General features: G+C 38.2%; 1 protein-coding gene across 6 annotated transcripts in view; it reads right to left on the minus strand.

Annotated features, from left to right (window-relative positions):
• Positions 1-1,471: 1,471 nt before the first annotated feature.
• cadm1a (cell adhesion molecule 1a) overlaps positions 1,472-18,990 on the minus strand; it is a 346,601-nt gene continuing 329,082 nt past the window's right edge. For 4 of the 6 annotated variants that reach the window (XM_053648179.1, XM_053648177.1, XM_053648173.1 and 1 more), the window contains 2 exons: positions 6,441-6,569; positions 1,472-5,606 (listed from right to left, as the gene is read on the minus strand). In XM_053648179.1, coding sequence (XP_053504154.1) covers positions 5,488-5,606; positions 6,441-6,569 — 248 coding nt within the window. In that variant the 3' untranslated portion in view covers positions 1,472-5,487. Of the gene's footprint in view, positions 5,607-6,440; positions 6,573-18,990 lie in introns of all 6 variants that reach the window. The other 2 variants (XM_053648178.1, XM_053648176.1) reach the window with 1 other exon arrangement.

An 18,990-nucleotide genomic window follows, 5' to 3' on the forward strand; every position in this document is an offset into this window, starting at 1 on the left:
GCAGACAGAAACACCTTAAGAGTCCTTGCATCCAGGTAGAAGGTGACATTGCACTTTGGCAGTGTGACAACTCTGCTGTTCTCTGCCAGTGTACAGGCAATCAAAAACAAGTATCAGACAAACCAGATAAATAAATGTAAAAATAAAATAAAATAAATAATAAACAGCCAAAAGCTGATGGTCAGCATCTACCGAGTGATTTGCTGGCTCTGGCAGGGAAAAGCAAGGTCAAAACAGGAGCATGGGGCAGCTTGAGGATGGAGCATTGGGGAATATACTCACTTTGAGTGCTAGACTTTCTGTCATTCTTGACATTGGGCTGATAAAAAGTACGCTGTTCAGCGCAGTGTGCACAACGGAGCTCCCTATTATAAATGCTGGGTATCAGAGAGTGGCGTTGCAATGAACAATCTTTTCATTAATGCAAGGAAAACTTTATGATCCTTTAAAGAGACGCAGTGTGTTCTAACAAGCATTAATGTTAGCTTTAACTGATGCTGCTGAATTATGTCTGAGGGAGCTCTCAAATTTAACAGGCTCCAAGAGAGCTATAACATCACACAAGGAAAGAACAACCTTGAGACTTCTCAGAAATAATATAGTGCTTCATGGATTAGTATGTATTATACCAGAGTGCTGTGGAATTCTTGAATATGATTGGTCAGAAGTTGTTGAATAATTTTCTGTAACAGCAGCTTTGAGAGTAGTTTCAGTTGCAAGGCAAATCACAGGTTTTTAATTAATATGTTAGATGTAATATTCCATCACTCCACATAAACAGATGTGTAATGGTGAGGATTTCTGTGAGAAGATACCTATTTAACTTTTTGAAAGGAGTCTCCAGTGTCCGCCCTTTGTAACAGTCAGCTGTTCCTTTAAGTTTTCTGTACAGAGGGTTTTTTTTTTTCTCTCTGTAGCATGACAGGCTGCAGTTATTTGTCTGATTAAATTCAAAAGAGAAAAAATAAAGGGAGGCTGGTGAAGGAACGACTGTTCATAGCTACTATAATGTACATGATAGCAGGAAGTAAATTGTTTCAAGGATGTTCCACATCATTAAAAGTAACTATCAATGGATGAAAGCACTCTACTCTGTGTTCTTTAACAAATAAAACTTGTAATCGTTGGAAAATTGCTATGGCATGACGAAATTGTCGCTGATTATATTACTATAACAGCATGCCCCATCATGTTTTCTTCCTTACAACAAAGACAGCACTAAAAAACATGTTTATGGAAAAGTATTAATTCCACTTCAGATTTCACTCAAGTATGTCAGAAGTTAAATTCATTATAAGAAGAGAAAAAGATATATTAAAGAAATGTGTATGATAGTTCATTATAATTAGATGATGGCAGAAATGGTCACAGTTTCATGTATTAATTTAACATTTGATTTTAGAAACATGAAACCAGTTTGATTTTAGAAATATGAAAAGGACAAAAAAAGAAAACACCAAATACGGTAATTACTTTGAACATTAATATCTTTTCTTTTTATTAAGACAAGAACTCTCCATTTTTGTAAAAATGTCTAAAATGAACCAATACAAAATGTGCATGGGAATGTGGATATTTTTTGTTTTCATTAATACACAGTAACATTGCCCAAGTACAGCAGAAAGACAAAAAAAATAATAAAAAAATAAATGAACCTAAAACTACAGTATGGGTGATAAACATCCAAAACGTTCAAGTGATCCAACCCATCTGGAGCCAGACTGATAAATATGTGGCGTTTGTAACTGATGCTTGTCTTTCTGTCTTTTGATATCTTTCAGCAGTTGTTTCTTTGTAAACTAGGTCTGAAATTAATACTCAACATTTTGTGTACAGTGCACCAAATATTAAAGAACTACATAAAAATGTACAACTGTAATGCAAAATTTCACCGTTTCTTTTCTCACGTCTTCTGATTCTTCCGATTAATTCTTATTTACTTCGTTAATGAAAAGGGGCTCAATGTTGCAATCTACCTGAGATGCAAACATAGCTTTTGTTTGTTGTAAGTGAACCTGAGGCAGGGTAGAATCAACTTAAAAATCAAGTAAGAAATTAATTTCAATTCAAAATACATCATTAACACTGTTGCACTATTTAACAAGGGGGCATCAAAATCAGTGGAAATAACGAATGTAGCCATATAAAAGAAGACAAAATGCGCAAAAATCAAAATTCCCAAATTCACACTTCACCACAGGCAGTTCGCGGTTTTTGGACCTTTTTTTTTCTTCCACTATACAAATAACAGACAAAAATGGAGGTGTTTAAAAACAACAATTTTGCACAACGCTGCATTTCCATAGAGTCCTATTTTGGACATTCAAGTCCTCAAAAGACCACAACTGACACATTTAAAATAGGTCTAACATATCAAGTTTAACAAAATGTACACCGGCCCAGTCTAAACAACCACTGAATCAATAAAACGGTATGTTTTTCGTTTTCCACATATGCGAATGTCGACGATGGACTCGGAGATCTTACGTGAATTGAAGCCACCAGACTTTTGACCAAAGCTAAACGAAGTCCACTATGGAAAAGTCACACAATCGCACATCTCTACTTACACCTTGGAGCTGTAAGACATTCTTTCTGTACTGTGCTTTAAAATATTAAGAATAAAGAAGCTTTCTAATGGTCAAATACATACTGAAAGTTTAGCGAAGGTGTATTTTTTTTTTTAAATAACAAAATATAGCAAAGCATGACAGTGATTTGTCCTTAACCTCATCTGTCCTATTTACACACAAGAGGTCAGCAGGGCATGGTGTCTACTCAACAGCACAATGTGACGAGCAAAAACCATAACTTCATAAAAAGTACCCTCAGCTTTAAACTGATTGGTTTGCACTTGACATGAGAGGAAGAGTCGGAGTTCTGGAAAACGACATTCACATACACTTTTGTCAGCTGAGCTACAGATGCCTATATATATATTTTCACATACGTGAAATGAAGCTTTTTTTCTTCATCCAGAGGGTACAGGATGCGCTTGGAAGAAGGCCCTGCTTTCTTCTTTTTTTTGTTTTTTGTTTTTGTTTTTTAAACCAGATGTCAGAGAGACAGCAGAAAACACTAGTGTGTTTGGCGCATTTGAATTCTGTTAGCTTCAGCGATAAAGTGTAATTTACAGAAGGTGAAAGACAGTGCGAGTTAAATTAATGATGTGCATATATACATCGCAGGGGCTGATCAATTCTACTAAACCGTCTGGGAATTCCTAGATCAATGTTCCTGTTGTTCGGTATCTACACACTTTGCCCAACTTCCTATCTGACCCTTTCATATTTGAGCGGCATGTTGGCAGCTTTCAAACAATTTGTGGCCGTGTTTTCCGTCATGCTGGTGAAGTGAAGCTGAGGGCCAGGGCCAATTTATAAAGCTTTGACTTTAGTCGTTTATTGATTTTTATTGTAAAAAAGAAAGGACTTGCTCCAAAATGCCAATTTCTCAATTCACATACATACAACTAATATATCGAGTTTAACAAAATCTACACTGATCCAGTCTAAATAAACCCTGAATCAGTAAAATGGTATGGTCTTTATGCAAATGTACAAATGAAATGTGTGAATCGAAAAGAACAGACTTGTGACCAAAGCTAAACAAAGTCCATTATGGAAATATCTATTTATACCTTGTAGCAGGAACATAGTAATGTATTTACGTATGTTTTGAATGGTTTTAGTTTGTTTAGTCTAGATCATTAATCACCAACCATTTCCTCGAGAATTCAATTCTAATCCTAATCCAACAGAGCCAATCAGGTAGGCTGATATGTAGAGAATGTGGAGGATTGGAACTGAATTCTGAACAAAGTTAGCAATAATTTGTCTGTATCTTTAATAATATAATCAGTTACTTTTAACAAAATTTTGTCAGCACTCAGATTAGCTGCACTGCTAATAAAGCTAAAGGTAATCATTGAAGTCAAATGTAGCAGATTGATATGTACCGTATCACGGCTGGGGCTCGTCATCTTTACCACATAACTACAATGTCTACATGAGGAAACATATTTGGCTGTTTTAAGATTTGTCCTTAGGTAGTATAATGATATTATAGAACATCCCACAGTCCAAAAGTAACATCTTGGTTGCATCCTACACCGTCAAGTCGTATATACTGAAACCAAAATCTAAAACCTACTAACAGACCCACAGTTTGCGTTGACAATATTTTAGGTAGTCAGATAAGCATGTGCTACAGGACCATCACCACCAGCTCAAGAAAGCTAGAGCATCTAATTTGAAAGACAAAAAAGCCTAAAAGCATTTGACCTTTTTTTATGTTATGACAATTATTTTGCCATTATGGATTTTTTCAACATTTCCAGATGAAATAGCTTTAAAAAAAAAACAAAAACAAAAAAAAAAACACAAGACAACATTATACCAAAGCAATAAATATCCACAAAAGGCTTTCAACACCATCTAGCTGAGTGCAACCAAACAACGTGCCTCTGTAAGTGCAGCATGTCAAGATGAAAATAATTCGCCTGCACGTCTGCACATTCCAGACGAGTAGCAATGCCTCAAGTGTACTGGCACATGTAATTTGAAAAACAAACTGATGAAAACGAGGCAATATTAAAATAAAATAATTTTAAAAAAAGCATTTTGTAGCAATGCAGAGAGGCCTGCCAGGCTAGAAACAGGTGCAGTCCTCCGCTATAGTACTAACGTAGAACCGAGTAGTATTGGATGGTCGTTAACATGTCATACTTTTACTTTTCCTCATTTGAATTCTTTGATATTTAAAAGGTGATGCACATGTTCTGGATTTACTAAAAGGATGCAGAAATGATGCCATATAACCTGGCCTTCTCACAGTATAGAAGGATATGATGGGATTTTGGTTTGCAGTAGAAGAACTTGATGCCTACACAGTGCAGGAGTGTCTTGAGGCGCTGTGTATATTTACCCTCATAGGAAAGCAGACTGCGACACTGGTAAAAGGAACACAGATAAAGGTACGGGGCGCGATTATGTGTGGGGAAGCATGACAGTCAGGAGTTCAAAACCAAAAGCTTGACAGAGAAAAGAAATTCAGAACAAGGCACAGAAGTTTCTGCAAATGGTCAGAACTGAAGAAAAATAAAAAAATAAAAGAGTACCAGCAGTTTGGGAGGTGTTCAATGGTGAAGCATTATAGAGTGATACATGGTAACATCTGGCAACCACAGCCCTTCCCTTCCCATCCCATCCCATCCCTCCATCCCCTGACCACTAACCCTTTATCCCCACCAGCTCCGGCTCTTCAAAGACAATGGCTAAATCATCTCAGGTGTCCATGTAGTCTACATCATTCAATCCCCAGGAAGAAGAACAAAAAAATAAAACAAAAAAAAACATTCCCCATTCTTAACCCCTCCATGCCCCTCCCATCCCAACCTTCCAAAAAAAAAAAAAACCAAAATAATAATAATAATAATATTAATAATAATAATAATAATATTAATAACACAACCAGAGATTTGTACAATCAGATATAGTATTCCTTCTTTTCATCCGAGTTGTTGTGTCCACCTTCAGCATTGATGATGGCCGTATCAGCATCAGCCGCGTCATCTGCCCCTTTCGCTTCATGTGTGAAGTAGGTACCTGTGGAGAGTTTCACAGAAAGGTACCATGATAAAAGTAATACTCTGCACACCCTACAGCATCTGACTAATGCAACAGGTGGACCTTAAAAGACTGTCTGGAGTGGCTTCTTTAATTTACAGCGAGTGTCGATCACACAGACATTAAAATGCGAGTTGGATGCCTCTAAGTAAGGTGTGTGCAGTGCTGCAGGCTGTACCACTACACTGCTTTTTATATGCAAACGTAGCGGGCGCCTCAAACCAATTTCGGATGATAAAACATGGGAGACAGTTTGATTACAGAATACATTTCCGAAGCTCTCATTTGCAATGGCAAATGAGCACCATTAAAAATAGCAAATCATCGCAAAACGGGCATGGCACATGTTTTTGAAGAACAAGCCTGTTGATCATTTTGTTCAAAGTCACCATTAATTTATGAAAATATATTCTTCAATTTCCATGAAAAACTTCTCCAAATCAGAGACACTGGTGTTTTCCATTCGTGCCGACTTGTGCTACAGGATTAACCTTCAAAATCTAACAAGGTGGTAGAAATAACAACGCCACTTCAAACTTAATTTCCGAGTGGTATTATTCCTGTCCCTACAGTCTGCCGCTTGATAATGAAAGCAGTAGCCTCAATGAAAATTGCACTCTCTTCATAATAAAAACACAGAACTCCAATCTCAGCCATGCACCAGCCACAAAGAATCGTAGCATTTCCACAGAAAGTCACCGCACCTCCGCAGAGTCCTTCCGACCAAAAATCTTGGCCTAAATAATTACTAGGTCTCTTGACCTCATCTTAGAACGAGTGTGCAATTTGTGTGGAAATGAGCTGCCTACGTACCTTTGTGTCTTGCGAAGTATCGGCCCAAAATGATAAGAAGACAAAGCATGGCGAAGACCACTACGGCCACAACCCCTCCGATGACGGCATGGTCCACCGCTCTTTGAGCTCCTGCTCCTGCTCTGGAGTCTACTGGGACAAAAACACACAAAAAAGTGGACACCTTAAAAAGAACTGATAAAACGCTACTACAGAAGTCTCAAAAAAAGCAAATAGCAGGGTTATGAAGATTCTCAAAGGGTTGAATCCCTTAGAGTGTGTCTTAAAAAGCAATTTACAAGTGTCATAAACAATTTACAATCTGACAAAACAGCAAGCATGTTATTTTTTTCTTTTTTTCTAAAGAAGCATTTGAAGTAAGTCTGGGAACTGGGCAGTATCTGTTTAAACTTATTGTCAAAGGGCACTGCTGTAAAAAAAAAAGTCCTCTTTTTAATGGAGTGGATTTTTTAATGGACGTCTGAGTCTTCAGATAGTAAGAAAATGGAAAATGTTAGAACATTTAACATATAATCACATACAATGAGCATTTTTTTTTTTAAACAAATGAGTTAATAAGCATTTTTATAAAATGTTATGTTATTAGTCATTTTTTATTACCACAGCTCATAAGAAGTTTTGCAGGACAATTAGCTGAACCCTCTGCTTAAGCAAGCAAACAAACCACCGGGGCTGTTGGCGAAAAAAAAGTACTGAGGAAAGCAGAGTAGCAGTTGACAGGGCAACAATTCTCATAAAAGAGATAGGGTTTGACTTGAAAAGTCCATGTCCTCATATCAGTAGCATAAAAGCTCAGTACTACACCTTAAATGAATCTGGCACTGAAATACACTTTGCCCTCGAGACTAAAAATGTGAATCACAGGCAATTTTTAAGAAAGATTTCTAGCACTTCAGGCCGAGAACAAGGCAGGCACCTCAGATGCAGCCTGCTGTAATGATATGTGAAGTTTATTGATCAAGTGTAGGGATCCATGACAACCCAAAGTTAATGCTGGTTTGTGGACTTGATTGGTTCTTTCACGGTGAAAAGGAGGCTCAAAATTTTTCATCAATATTTCACACTCAGCTCGGAAATTAAAGAGTTTGGTGGGAGATGGGAAAGGAAAATGGGATGGAGCCTGCACTTTGCCAGGAGTCAACATCATCTTCAACTCACATCCAAGACAGTTCAAGCTCACTGTCATAGTACAACCGAACTTACTGGTAAAAGCAAAGAACTGAAAATCATGAATCTTAACACAGACACATCCTCCAGTGCATTTCAACGTCTATATTTACTGTTCCGTAACGCCTAGCCAAAAATTCACCCCCTGACTTGATTGAAAAAGACAGTGAGGAAAAGGAAGAGAAGCAAGGACTGCTGGATCGGCCGAGCAATCCAGTGCTTGGTAATCCAGTCACGAGGAGTTGATCAGCCCTATGTGTTTACTCACAGCAATCTCACACACTCATCTCTGGTCTAAATCTGAGGGCTGGGGGAGTTCAAAAACAAAAACCGACAGACCACAACTTATTAAAGGATAACAAAAACCATGAAAACACACATCGGTGTGCTTGTACAACATCCCACCCAATCTCACCTTATAAACAACTTGTGTGTGAGACTTGGAGCAGGGGGAAATAATACCACAGTAGTAGCTGCCAAAAACAACCAAAAATTACTTGACAAACCTGATAGCATTTGTAAAGACAACCCCCAGCCCCCCCTGCCCCAATTTGCAGACAGCAGATCCAATTAAAGTCAGTAGGAATCTACCTGACACCCAATTCACTCTTGTCAATGAGGAGGTAAAGACATGGTTTAACACACTTTCTTATTAAGATGTTAATGTGAACCAGGCTCCATCAGCAGCCTTCCAGAAGGGGTACAGAGGGATAAACATGTTATAGAGTCACTTCATTTTGAGTTTACCTGCCACCTAGACAGGAGACAATTCTTAACCAAATATGGATGTATTTAGTCAGATAAGGTTTAGTTACATCAATGACAAGTGTATAATTGGAGCAACTAAGCAGTAGCATGTCAAATCAGGTTTTCATACCATTTGAAAACATCTAATCTCATGCTCATGCACCATTTCAGTTTAAACCATTCGTATACAGTACCTGTTGAATGTTCCATTCTGATAGGTCTGATTGGAAGATTAATTGATTGATTAATTTTCAAAAACAGCAACTCAGATCAGTTCTTGCTGCCAGGTTCATATTGATCTATTAGTTCTAATACATTATTGTTCCTATAGTAACAACTTGTACAGGTACTTGTATGCTGGACATGACAAGTAAACAGATTAAGAAATATATAATCATTGATACGGTGGCATTTTCTGTGAGGGGATGTTTATTTAGCATCTTGGAAGGCGTGATTAGTGACAGGGTTTTGTAACAGTTAGAGGTAAAGATATTACTATAGATAAACTATCGTGAAAGATAACTATAAATGGATAAAACGTACAGCCTGTCATTCCTTTATTAAAAAGGTAATTGGCAAACATATAACAGCAGATCCCACTGTGTTTTATTCCTTACATATTATACTTGAAATATGATCTAATCATGACAGCGTTGTCGCTGTTCAGAGTTTAGTGCTGTTATTCTGCCTTGGTATATGGGACAGATAAAAGTGTTAAGCGTGTCATCATTCATTTGATATATTGCCAGTCTGACCATTGGCTCTGCTAAACTGGAGATTGAGTGAACTTGATAGTAATTAACATAACAAATGGAGTAAAAGTAGTGGAGAGGGCTGTCCTATCTCATCTAACTTTTAAAGATTTTACAACTCTCTCTCTCCAGCCATCCAAGCTCCCTCCTTCCCCCTCTCCACTTCTCTCAACTGTCGGAAGATAAATGAAGGGGTGTGCAGAGAACAGCCACAACAATGAAGGAGAAGACTGGAGCTAGTGCTCCTGCTGCATGTGACAGTACACAGGTATCCAGAGCCACTCTTCAGACAATGAAGGAATTCTAATTCAATAAGGGTCCATTGTGAGCCAACCAGTTTTGGTAATGTGTAATTTGAGAAGCAGATGGTTTAGAAGTGAGTAATTCTCAAACAACCATGTCTAATTTCATCTAGACAGTTTGCCTCCAGAATATTCAATAATTCTGAGAAATTGGGATCTTAATGAAACCCCTGAAACCTGCTCTCATCTCAATTGAGTATAAATAGATAAGATAATCAAATGTATTGCATGCTGTTTGTTGGTGAATGATTACCGCAAACAGTACTCGTGTTTAACATTTAGAACTGTAATGAAAGGGACTTGAAAACCTGTGGGGTTAAAAGAAAGTGTGGGGGAAGGTTTTTAGGGATGGTTCTCGAATGCTTCATTTGTAAAGCTGGGTCTAGAGACAGTGACTGTGGAGTTGGCTCCTTGGGAAGGATGAGCCTTTCTTTTATAATGACAAATTTGAAGTAACATTTATTACTGTAAAGACAACTATTAAAGAAGGCCATTACTGAATATTGACACCTACCTCAGTTTAATCATCGAAGATAATTGCCAAAGGATCATTGTTGGAATAAAAAATGAAGTAATTCCCTTTCAAAATACTGCACACCAACACTAATTTCAAATGAACACTTGGTTTCAGGTTGCCGTGTGGACAGACTACAATGGTATAGCATAGCATAGCTCTATCCAGTTATTGGACAGAGAACACCTTCAAAAATCTGTGTCCTGTTGTGATGTAGGATTGTTATGGACTCCTGGCATCCACGCCAAAGCCTACTGGCTGGACTGTAAAGGAATACGAGAGACAACCTCTGTATATGGAACTCTGCAGGCTCAACCAAAGGAAAACCTTCAGCCAAGCTCAGTTCTGGCTGGGATTGGCTTATGGGCAAGAGCTGAATAAAAGGACTGTGGAAAACCAAGTAGAATTGTGTAACACCAGAAACAGACATCTGTACCAATCCCAAATATCTGTGTATAAAACCAGTGGGTAAAGAGCAAACAATTTCTTTAAAATGTACTGGCACAGGTGTTTATGCAACACTTCTGAACCTGTCAGCTCTCTGCCATATGGTTTTCTAAATGTGCCTGGATCAATTCACTGCATTAGCTTTTAGATTGAGTGGAAAATATGATTAGTATCAATTTGAGCAGCTTTGCGAGTGGATTCACTTTTAGCTCACATACATGGTGAATTCAAAAAGAATATCAAAACTATACTGTGGCATCACAGCAGTTGCAAAGCTTCAAACTCAAACCCATTGGGAGGATGATATGAAAGAGGAGTGATGTAATAGACAGAACTAATAGCTGCACAAACTCTCCACAACTCCCATCTCGCAGCAGCACAAAGGGAAGAGGAAACCTGAGGCTGACATTTAATTCCGGTGTTCAAAGTCCAAATGAAGACAACCAGCAGATGGAAAGCTAGCAAGTAAACAAACAAAGCTAGGTGTAATGCCAGGACCAGTGAAGTACCAGTGTAAAAGTAATCTGGCCTGAATCAGAAGAGCACACTCTTCACTTCAAGGGTCTCAAAAGAGGTCTCAGGGGGTTTCCATGCTGGTTTGCTTTGAAACTGGCTTCTCATGATGGAGTTCATGTCTACTGGTTAGGAGTCACCTGAGACAATGAAGTTGATTTGTAGTTGGAGAACTGACCAGAGAAGGTCATCAAATAAATGCAGCAGTTTTTCCCTGAAGCACATCTTCAGACTTGCAAAGGAAACAAAAGGTGTGCCCTTGTCTGTCATCATGCTCACACTATTATAGTCTTTGGAACATGGTGCGTGGTGGACAAAGAGATAAAGCCAGCCAAACTATCATGTATTGATCCAGGTATTCTCTTCCTTTATCACGATCCTACAGCATCACCCCAACATGTATTGTCTATCACTTCACTGTCACTTCTGAATGTCTTTGACATAAGATAAAAAAAGCCATTCATACAATTTAAATTGATAATAACAAAAAATAAATAAATTGCAAGTTGACAGTAACCATTACCGAAGTTCACAATGTTGTCAAATGCAGATATATGATCGATGGAGCACTCCATGATCTTTCCCAGACATTCAATGCAAAATGCAGAGAAGAAAAGTACTGATATGTGTTCCTAAATGAGCAAAGCCTGTAGCTACATTTGTTCTTGCTCTCGTAGGTAATTACTTAAATTCCTGCGGCTAAGACAGGCGTTGTTTTATCAGCATGGATTCAGGCAATCATTGGCCAGTTCTAATAACTTTCTCAGATGAAATTCAAGAAGCAATAGATATTATCCTCCAGTGAACAATTAGAATGGCCTTTGCTAAACCTATTATGGTAGTTTACATTTTGTGTCTAAATGTAATACATGCTCAATTCATTTTATGCAGTTTTGTTATAAATGCCCCTGCCAGTGCTAATGCATTCTGGCTAAGGCAGGCAATTTAAAAGAATATTAGTAACCGCATTTTGTATATTAGAGTATCCTTCAGCTTAAACACAAAATATTATGGACACATTGAAGGGGCTGAGGATTATATCTAGCACCATACCTGACAAAAATAACCAAAAAATTGATATTTAAAACAACCAGCCTTAAGCCTTGTTTCTTAAAACCTTGTTTTATTTAACAGACTTCATTTCTTTTAAGAAATTAATTCAGAATTTACATTTAAAACATCATTCCTTACACAAAAAGATTTGGTTCTGATTATACAGCTCGATTACATAAGAAATGCATTTACTCGTCTACTGTTAATATCACATTTAATTCACAGCCAATGATCTGCTGAAATGGCATTAAGATAAATTAATTTGATCTGTGGTATTAAATGAACACACATCCCACATCAAAACTCATTTGGTGGACATTTGGTGAAAGAACAACAGCAGAAACAAATGCTGCGTCCAGTACGTGATAAGCTTTTGCTGCTTGATAAGATGTACAAATGGATGCAGATCTAAAGGATTGCTTTCCCTTAGCCATCATCTTTTGAGTTTCAGAAAAACAAAAGAATTGCTGTGACATCTTTCTGAATGGTTTTGTCCCTGGATGCCTTTTCTTTTTGACAGAAAGAAATGCCAATTCTCAGTGTGATGTAAGGCCACACTGCAGTCTACTGCATATTACTTATAGCTTGGTTTAAAGTGTACTGTTATTACACTAAGTGATGAGTAACATAAAAGAGGCTTGTAAAAAGAACATTCAGAAAAGCGCATAAGCACAGCTGATACTACACTTTGTGGTAAATGGCTTTCCAGTACTGGCTATGTAAATGTGCTTTCCATTTCTCCTAAGAAACCCAAATCTCTGCTGAAGGACGACCTGGCCAGTGTGCCCACAGGCTGGCAGAAACCCGTTGCACTCGCTCAGGCACAATCAAATTGACAAGAAGGAAATGGCGACCCTCAGGGCAACAAAAGTGTCTCATTTCAAAGGATGTGTTGATCCCTGAGACAGGAGATCTTCTAATTGGATCCTCTAATCTTCTAATTAAGCAATAGCGATTGCCATTGTGAGCGTGTGAGCAGACTGTAATGAAAGAGCTCTGCTCTTGGGCCTATGGGCAGATGGATGACAGATGTGTTATTACAAAGCCTGTCTGCATTTACCTGTGTCCCTCCAGCCCAGAAGCAGTCCTGCGCCTTTGTGAAAATGTAATTAAAAATCTCATTGACCCAATCTTTTCCTGTCACTTAAAAGAGAGGTTTGTGTATAATCTTTTATCCCACTCTACCCACCCAAAGGTATGCAATGGTTTCTTATTGTAAATTTGGATTTGAATGGATTTCACATTGATATATTTCATTGAAATGGGAAGTCATGTGTAGTTATAGGAAAAGAATGTGAGTATAAAGCAGTATGCCACTCTCTAAGTAGCCTGGTTTATAGTTATTGCAGTCTGAAGCAATCTGTAGCTCCATTAAACAATTTACCATTATTCAACATAGGCCATTACATAAGGTAATAATTGTAGCAGGCAAGCAACATTAAATCTGGAGAACCTTTGGGTAGTCCTCATGGCACATCTGTCCAAATATACCATGTGATCTGAATGCAAACGAAAACAACAACAGGCTCCCAACAGGAAAACACATTAAGAACAAGGTTCCCAATCTCGCCTTTTCTTTGTTGTTCAGACAAATTGTGATAATTACTGATTACATTACAGCATGGCCCATTGTCGATGACAAACCCTGACCAGATTCAATTCAATTTCTACTCAATTTCCTTCGATGAAATCTCTGGGGTTATTCTGAAAGGTTGCTGGTTAAACATATTAAAAATGTAATTACATCAGAAATAAAGAAACTTGATGAGGCCTTTTTTTTCTAAATACAAAACACAAATCTAAACCAGAATGCATCCTTATCTGATTTTCAAAACCACAACAGCTTTATCTGGCAATTTAGGCATGGTGACAGCAGGCTAGCGGTCACAACAGCATTATGGGAAGGAACCCATTACTGAGCTGTGCTGCATCTCACACTTTCAAAGGGTCAGAACCTATCTTTCATGTCTCAGTAATGCAATCCTGCAGAGACGGAGAGAAAAACAATGGAGCCATAACTGACTTAGCTTCCTAGTTGCCCTTTTCTCTGTTCAATGTCTGTTCATTTTCTCCTTTATGCCAGCCACCCCTTTCTGCCTGGAACTCTATCATTACTGCCAGCCATGGTAACCCCCGCAGAGCCATATTTACAGTATGCAGGGGTGGACAGAACTGGGCCAGGGTAGGTGACAAGAGGCAGGACAGCAGGAAGAGGACAATTTATGCTAGATGAACGGACGTGGATTTTTAGTTTGGTAGGTAAGTTTGTGTTTCTTCATAAAGAGAATTATAAATGTACTGCCCGTTTCATCCTTTTGTTCTTTAACTTGTCTGTCTTTCAAATGATTGCTGACGTTGCTCTGTAGAGTAACTTGCATTAGTTTCAGTTGAATATTATGCAATTCAGAAAACAACACATTCAACACAAGGGACTGCTGTTGCCCTGTTGTTAAGATGGAAGGAAGTGAGGTTTGTCAGAGTTAATCCAGGATAAGTTGCCCCTTTCAGGATCATACAAACCTAGGCACAGGCAGGAGCTATTCCTAAGATACATTCTTCATTTCCCCAGAGTAGTGGTATCGGTAGTAATTTGTCCAACCTGGTTGACAAGAAACCAGTCGTCCTCTTCAGTATGGCCAATTGGCCAACTGCCACAAAGAGCAGCAATCTCTACAGGCTGGGTTTCAGTGCATATTAAAGAGTTGCCCTCAAACTCTTGCTTCCTTTTTACCAGCACAGCAGAGTACATGGCTCAGAATACCATAAGAAGCCTTACACCTTTTGAGATTAATAAAATGTCAGCAGGTGCTTTATAAGAAGACACTGCTATCATGGGTTGTGAAAACTCATGTGGAGCTTCTGCTGAAAGTTGGGCTGCTTTTAGGCTTGGGTTGGTCTAGTCATTATAGTTGGTCTAGCTCACAGTACGTAAGCCAGTTCCTGATAGTGCAAATGAAAACCTTTGACTTTCTGAGTGGGTGGAAGCCTGAACAGGTGTCTCTGATACATCAAAAGCGCTCACCATGACTGAGCATAGGCTACAGAGCAAAAAGTTCCCCCCTTCCCAGCATGAGCTTTTTGACCAGTTATAGTTACTGTGACAGCAAAGAGCAGTTTATAGGTGTTTTTTGCACTTAAATGACTTTGATCTATTGTGAGACACTTAATTGATGGTAAGGAACATTTAATTTCCAGATGAAATAGGAGAGGTGAAATCATGACTCTTTATAACTTACAGGTTTCAAAAAAAAAAAAGAGAGATAAAGACATATAGTATGAGGAAGCGTGGCAGAGAGAAAGCAGTAATAAGGATGGCCGTGAACGGCTCCTGCCCCAGTGCATGAAAGCCTGCTAAAGCCTACAGACTAAAGATCATGAGATGGAGATTACTATAGATTACATTTCTGAACATATGGATAGAGCAATGTCTACTGGGAAATCAGCTTAGTCTCAGAACTAGGCTTGTCCTCCCTCTCCAAATAAAACACTCCATCCACACCGGGCCTTAACATTCTGCTGACCAGCCAGTACTGGTGAAGCAGAAAGCAGTAAAGGAGGCTTGTGTGAGGTCATCCCAGTCCACCCTCCCAGACTAATTAGTGCAGCATATGTGCATTGCCTTTGAGGGGCCTTCAGGCAGTCCTACCTATCCCACCTAAATTCCACCTACATGACAACTCATCAAGAAAAAGCACTTCCGACAGCCACATATAAGCAGCTATGTTCATGAAAGGAGACTAGAAAAAACAGTGCGAGAAAAATAAGTTTGGCCGGCTTGAAAAAGTATTGAAGTTTTGAAGCTATGGAAGAAGCCCCCTATTGATTGATGAAATCCCAGTCTGTAATGGCATCTGCATGTGATAATTCGAGGATATTAAAGGCGCAAACTCTTCTGCTTCACCTGATGCCATCCAGCTGAGAGCAAAGTGGTCATTATCCCACTGCATTCTGCTATGGGGCTACCTGTGGTTCAGAGACTGGTCAATTATCTGCTCCACACACGCCGAGCCTGACAGGCATGTTGGCAGGTGTGTCCTTTCCATCATGTTCGCCTCTCAGATAGAGGATTAGAGCGCCGACTGGGCATCGACATGCAAGGCTGCTTTGGTAACATTAGTGTCCTGCTCTCTCTCAGCCAGTGGACAGAGAAGAACAAATGTTAGTCTTGGAAGATGTTCTTGGCCTATGATAATATATAAACCTAAAAGGGTGAGGGAACGCCTTTTAACATTTTATTTATTTATTTATTTATTTTAGTAATTTTCTAAAGTGCATTAGAAAGGCAACTGGTGGATGTACTTGATAGTAATCTCTGTTTACCAATCTTACAACCTGAATTATATACATTACAACTGTCCCAACTGTCCCTTTTTCACTTATACTTATAATGACTTTTATTTTCTTTTTCACAGTAGGCAGCTTGAGATCCTTTTCATTTTGTAGTAAAGATTATTTAGTGCATTGAAATGTTTGCCAGTGGAAATGATGAAAATGACAATTGTTGGTAATTATCTACACATGTATTGTCATGTGACATAATATTCATCTCTCCTTTTTAGCAAAACAACCGGGACAACTGGGAAACCAGAGTAGCAGCAAAGCAGGACAGCTGGTCAACATCTGATGAGGATCTACAGCATATCAAAAGGGCAGCTTCTTGTAGTTTCATGTAACCAATAAAACAACGAATCACATTTTACCCATCTTTCTATGTTCACTGTGAAGATAATACTGACAAGAAGCAGGCCAATCTTAATCAGTGCTATATAGAATCTCTCCATTATGTTATTCTCACCTTCATAAACTAGTGATGGAAAAGTTGGGGAACCAAAACAAAATAAAACATTTAGATTTGACAATTTGTAATGTTGATGGATGGATATTATCAGAAAATTCTGAAACATTAAAAAAATCTTTTCACTTTCGCAAAAAGGTTAAGAACTGCTGCATTATAGACATAAAGTCATTATTATTAGTATTATCAACACTATTATGCCCCTGTTGATATATGGCCACTGTGTGCTCCATGTTTGAAAGGCATTCATATCAGAAATGGGCGTAGCTTTACATATATATATGAATTGTTGGGATGGTTATGGTGGGAGATAGGGAGGGAAAACTCACTAATCCCTTGCTTAATTTTGGTTTCGCATGTGGTACTTGCAGCTTTCTATTCATACGTATCTAAAGCCAGCTATTCATTTTACAGGCTTTGATTCATTACAATTGACTTCAGCATTCAAAAGACAAAATTTAAAACATTATTCATGAATTGGTATTATCAAAGTTGAAGCAGAAATTTGGTTAAAGTACAGGGAGAAAAATGAAAATCATTTTCTCATCCAATATGAAAGGGAAACTCAGTTGAATTGAGAAGTAAGAAAGGGAAGGGTTTTTTTTCCACAGTTATTTTTTTTTGGGTGTGTGGCACCATTACTTTGCACTTGGCTAAAGTGCAGTAATTTCATATCTAGTAGGATCAGAAGCACCACACAGAGGTTCTTTTACACCTGGTTTCTTACTGATAGTCTGGTTTGAAATCATCTGGTTTGACAATGAGGAGGAGAATAAAAAGCATGCTTGCGATCAGCATTCATCTGGGATCCCTTCATTCTAATAGAAGGAGAGAGATTGGAGAAAAGGTCCTCTCCATTTACTGCTCTGAAAACACTGACAAGATAGTGATAAATAAGGCTATGAAGGACAAGGCTATGTGTGTGAGTGTGTGCATGTGTGTGGCAGTAAATACTGTACATGCTGGTTCAGGTGAGAGAGGAGCGATTAATAGCGGCCACAAGTGTCAGGCTATAGAGCCAGTGGATGACAAGGACTGACACGCTGATAAGGATTTGATCTATCTGACCCACAGAGCCATGTTTCTTCAGTTCCTGCTGCGTGATTTATATTCCAGCTGCAGCTCCACTGAACGACATGCTCATCTAACAAGATGGGCATTTTTTCAACAAGGCCAAGTTCTCAAATATTGTAAACCTTTATATATCACTCTCTTGACAAAGGAAAAAAGGAGTAGCAAAACACGCAATACAGCCAAAATACTCAAATGGGACTACTTTCTGTGGAAATGGGCTAGCTGTTTTTTTTTTTTTTTTTTTTTTTTTTACGAGGAATCCTCCCCCAATCACCCCTCCCTCAACACGCACACATCAGTTGAAAACCTCCCTTATTCCTTGAACAGCTTGTTGCTAGGCTACACCAGAGAGACTAAAAAAGACTCTTATCAGAGAAGAGAGAACTCTCCCCAACAGTGAAAGTAGTGCAGTCGAGAAAATAAGATGGTAAACAGGGTTTGTGCTTGGGCTACAAAAGAGAAGCGTGTGAAAATGGACACTAATGCAAAAGAGAGAGAGAGAGAGAACACGGACAAGATGCAAAAGAACGATAGCACAGGTATGCATTTCACTACACAAACGCTTGCTTCATAAAATAAATAAATAAATAAATAAACAAGCCACCAAACTGACAAACAAAGCCCATAGATTTATTATATTTAATTATACTGTTAAAAAATCATTACTAACTAGTAACAAGGACCAGGCAATATATTAAGTATTGAGCAATATTCGATATTAAATTCTATTAACTTATGAATGGTCTACTGACCTCTGGTCTATTCATTTAATTTAAAGTTGAAAAAAATCTAAGGAAAAAAAATCCCTGAAAGGACATGAGGAAGTAATCTCGAGATGTACCAAACTCATCCTCTTTTGGGTCATACTGGATAGTGGGATTATAAATCATAAGATACAATTGTAGAAAAGTCTTAACCTGCAATCCATTAATTAAGTCACGTTTTTGTTCCGTCATGTAGGCTTGCAGGGAAGCCATTCTTTGGGTTTTCTTGGATGTTGCACATCACATTCAGTTTTCTTTATGTTTAAAAAGTAGATCATTAGATTAATTAATTGGGGTAAAGCCTAAGTACTGGTAAGTTTCTGTATTTTTCATCAGCATTGTAATATAGTAAGTAGCATCAGTAAATAGTAATTAAGCAATGATAAATGAATTTATTAGTTAACATTGACTTAGTGACTCAT

This window comes from Ictalurus furcatus, chromosome 18 (assembly GCF_023375685.1).
Source record: "Ictalurus furcatus strain D&B chromosome 18, Billie_1.0, whole genome shotgun sequence".
NCBI classification, from domain to species: Eukaryota; Metazoa; Chordata; class Actinopteri; order Siluriformes; family Ictaluridae; genus Ictalurus; species Ictalurus furcatus.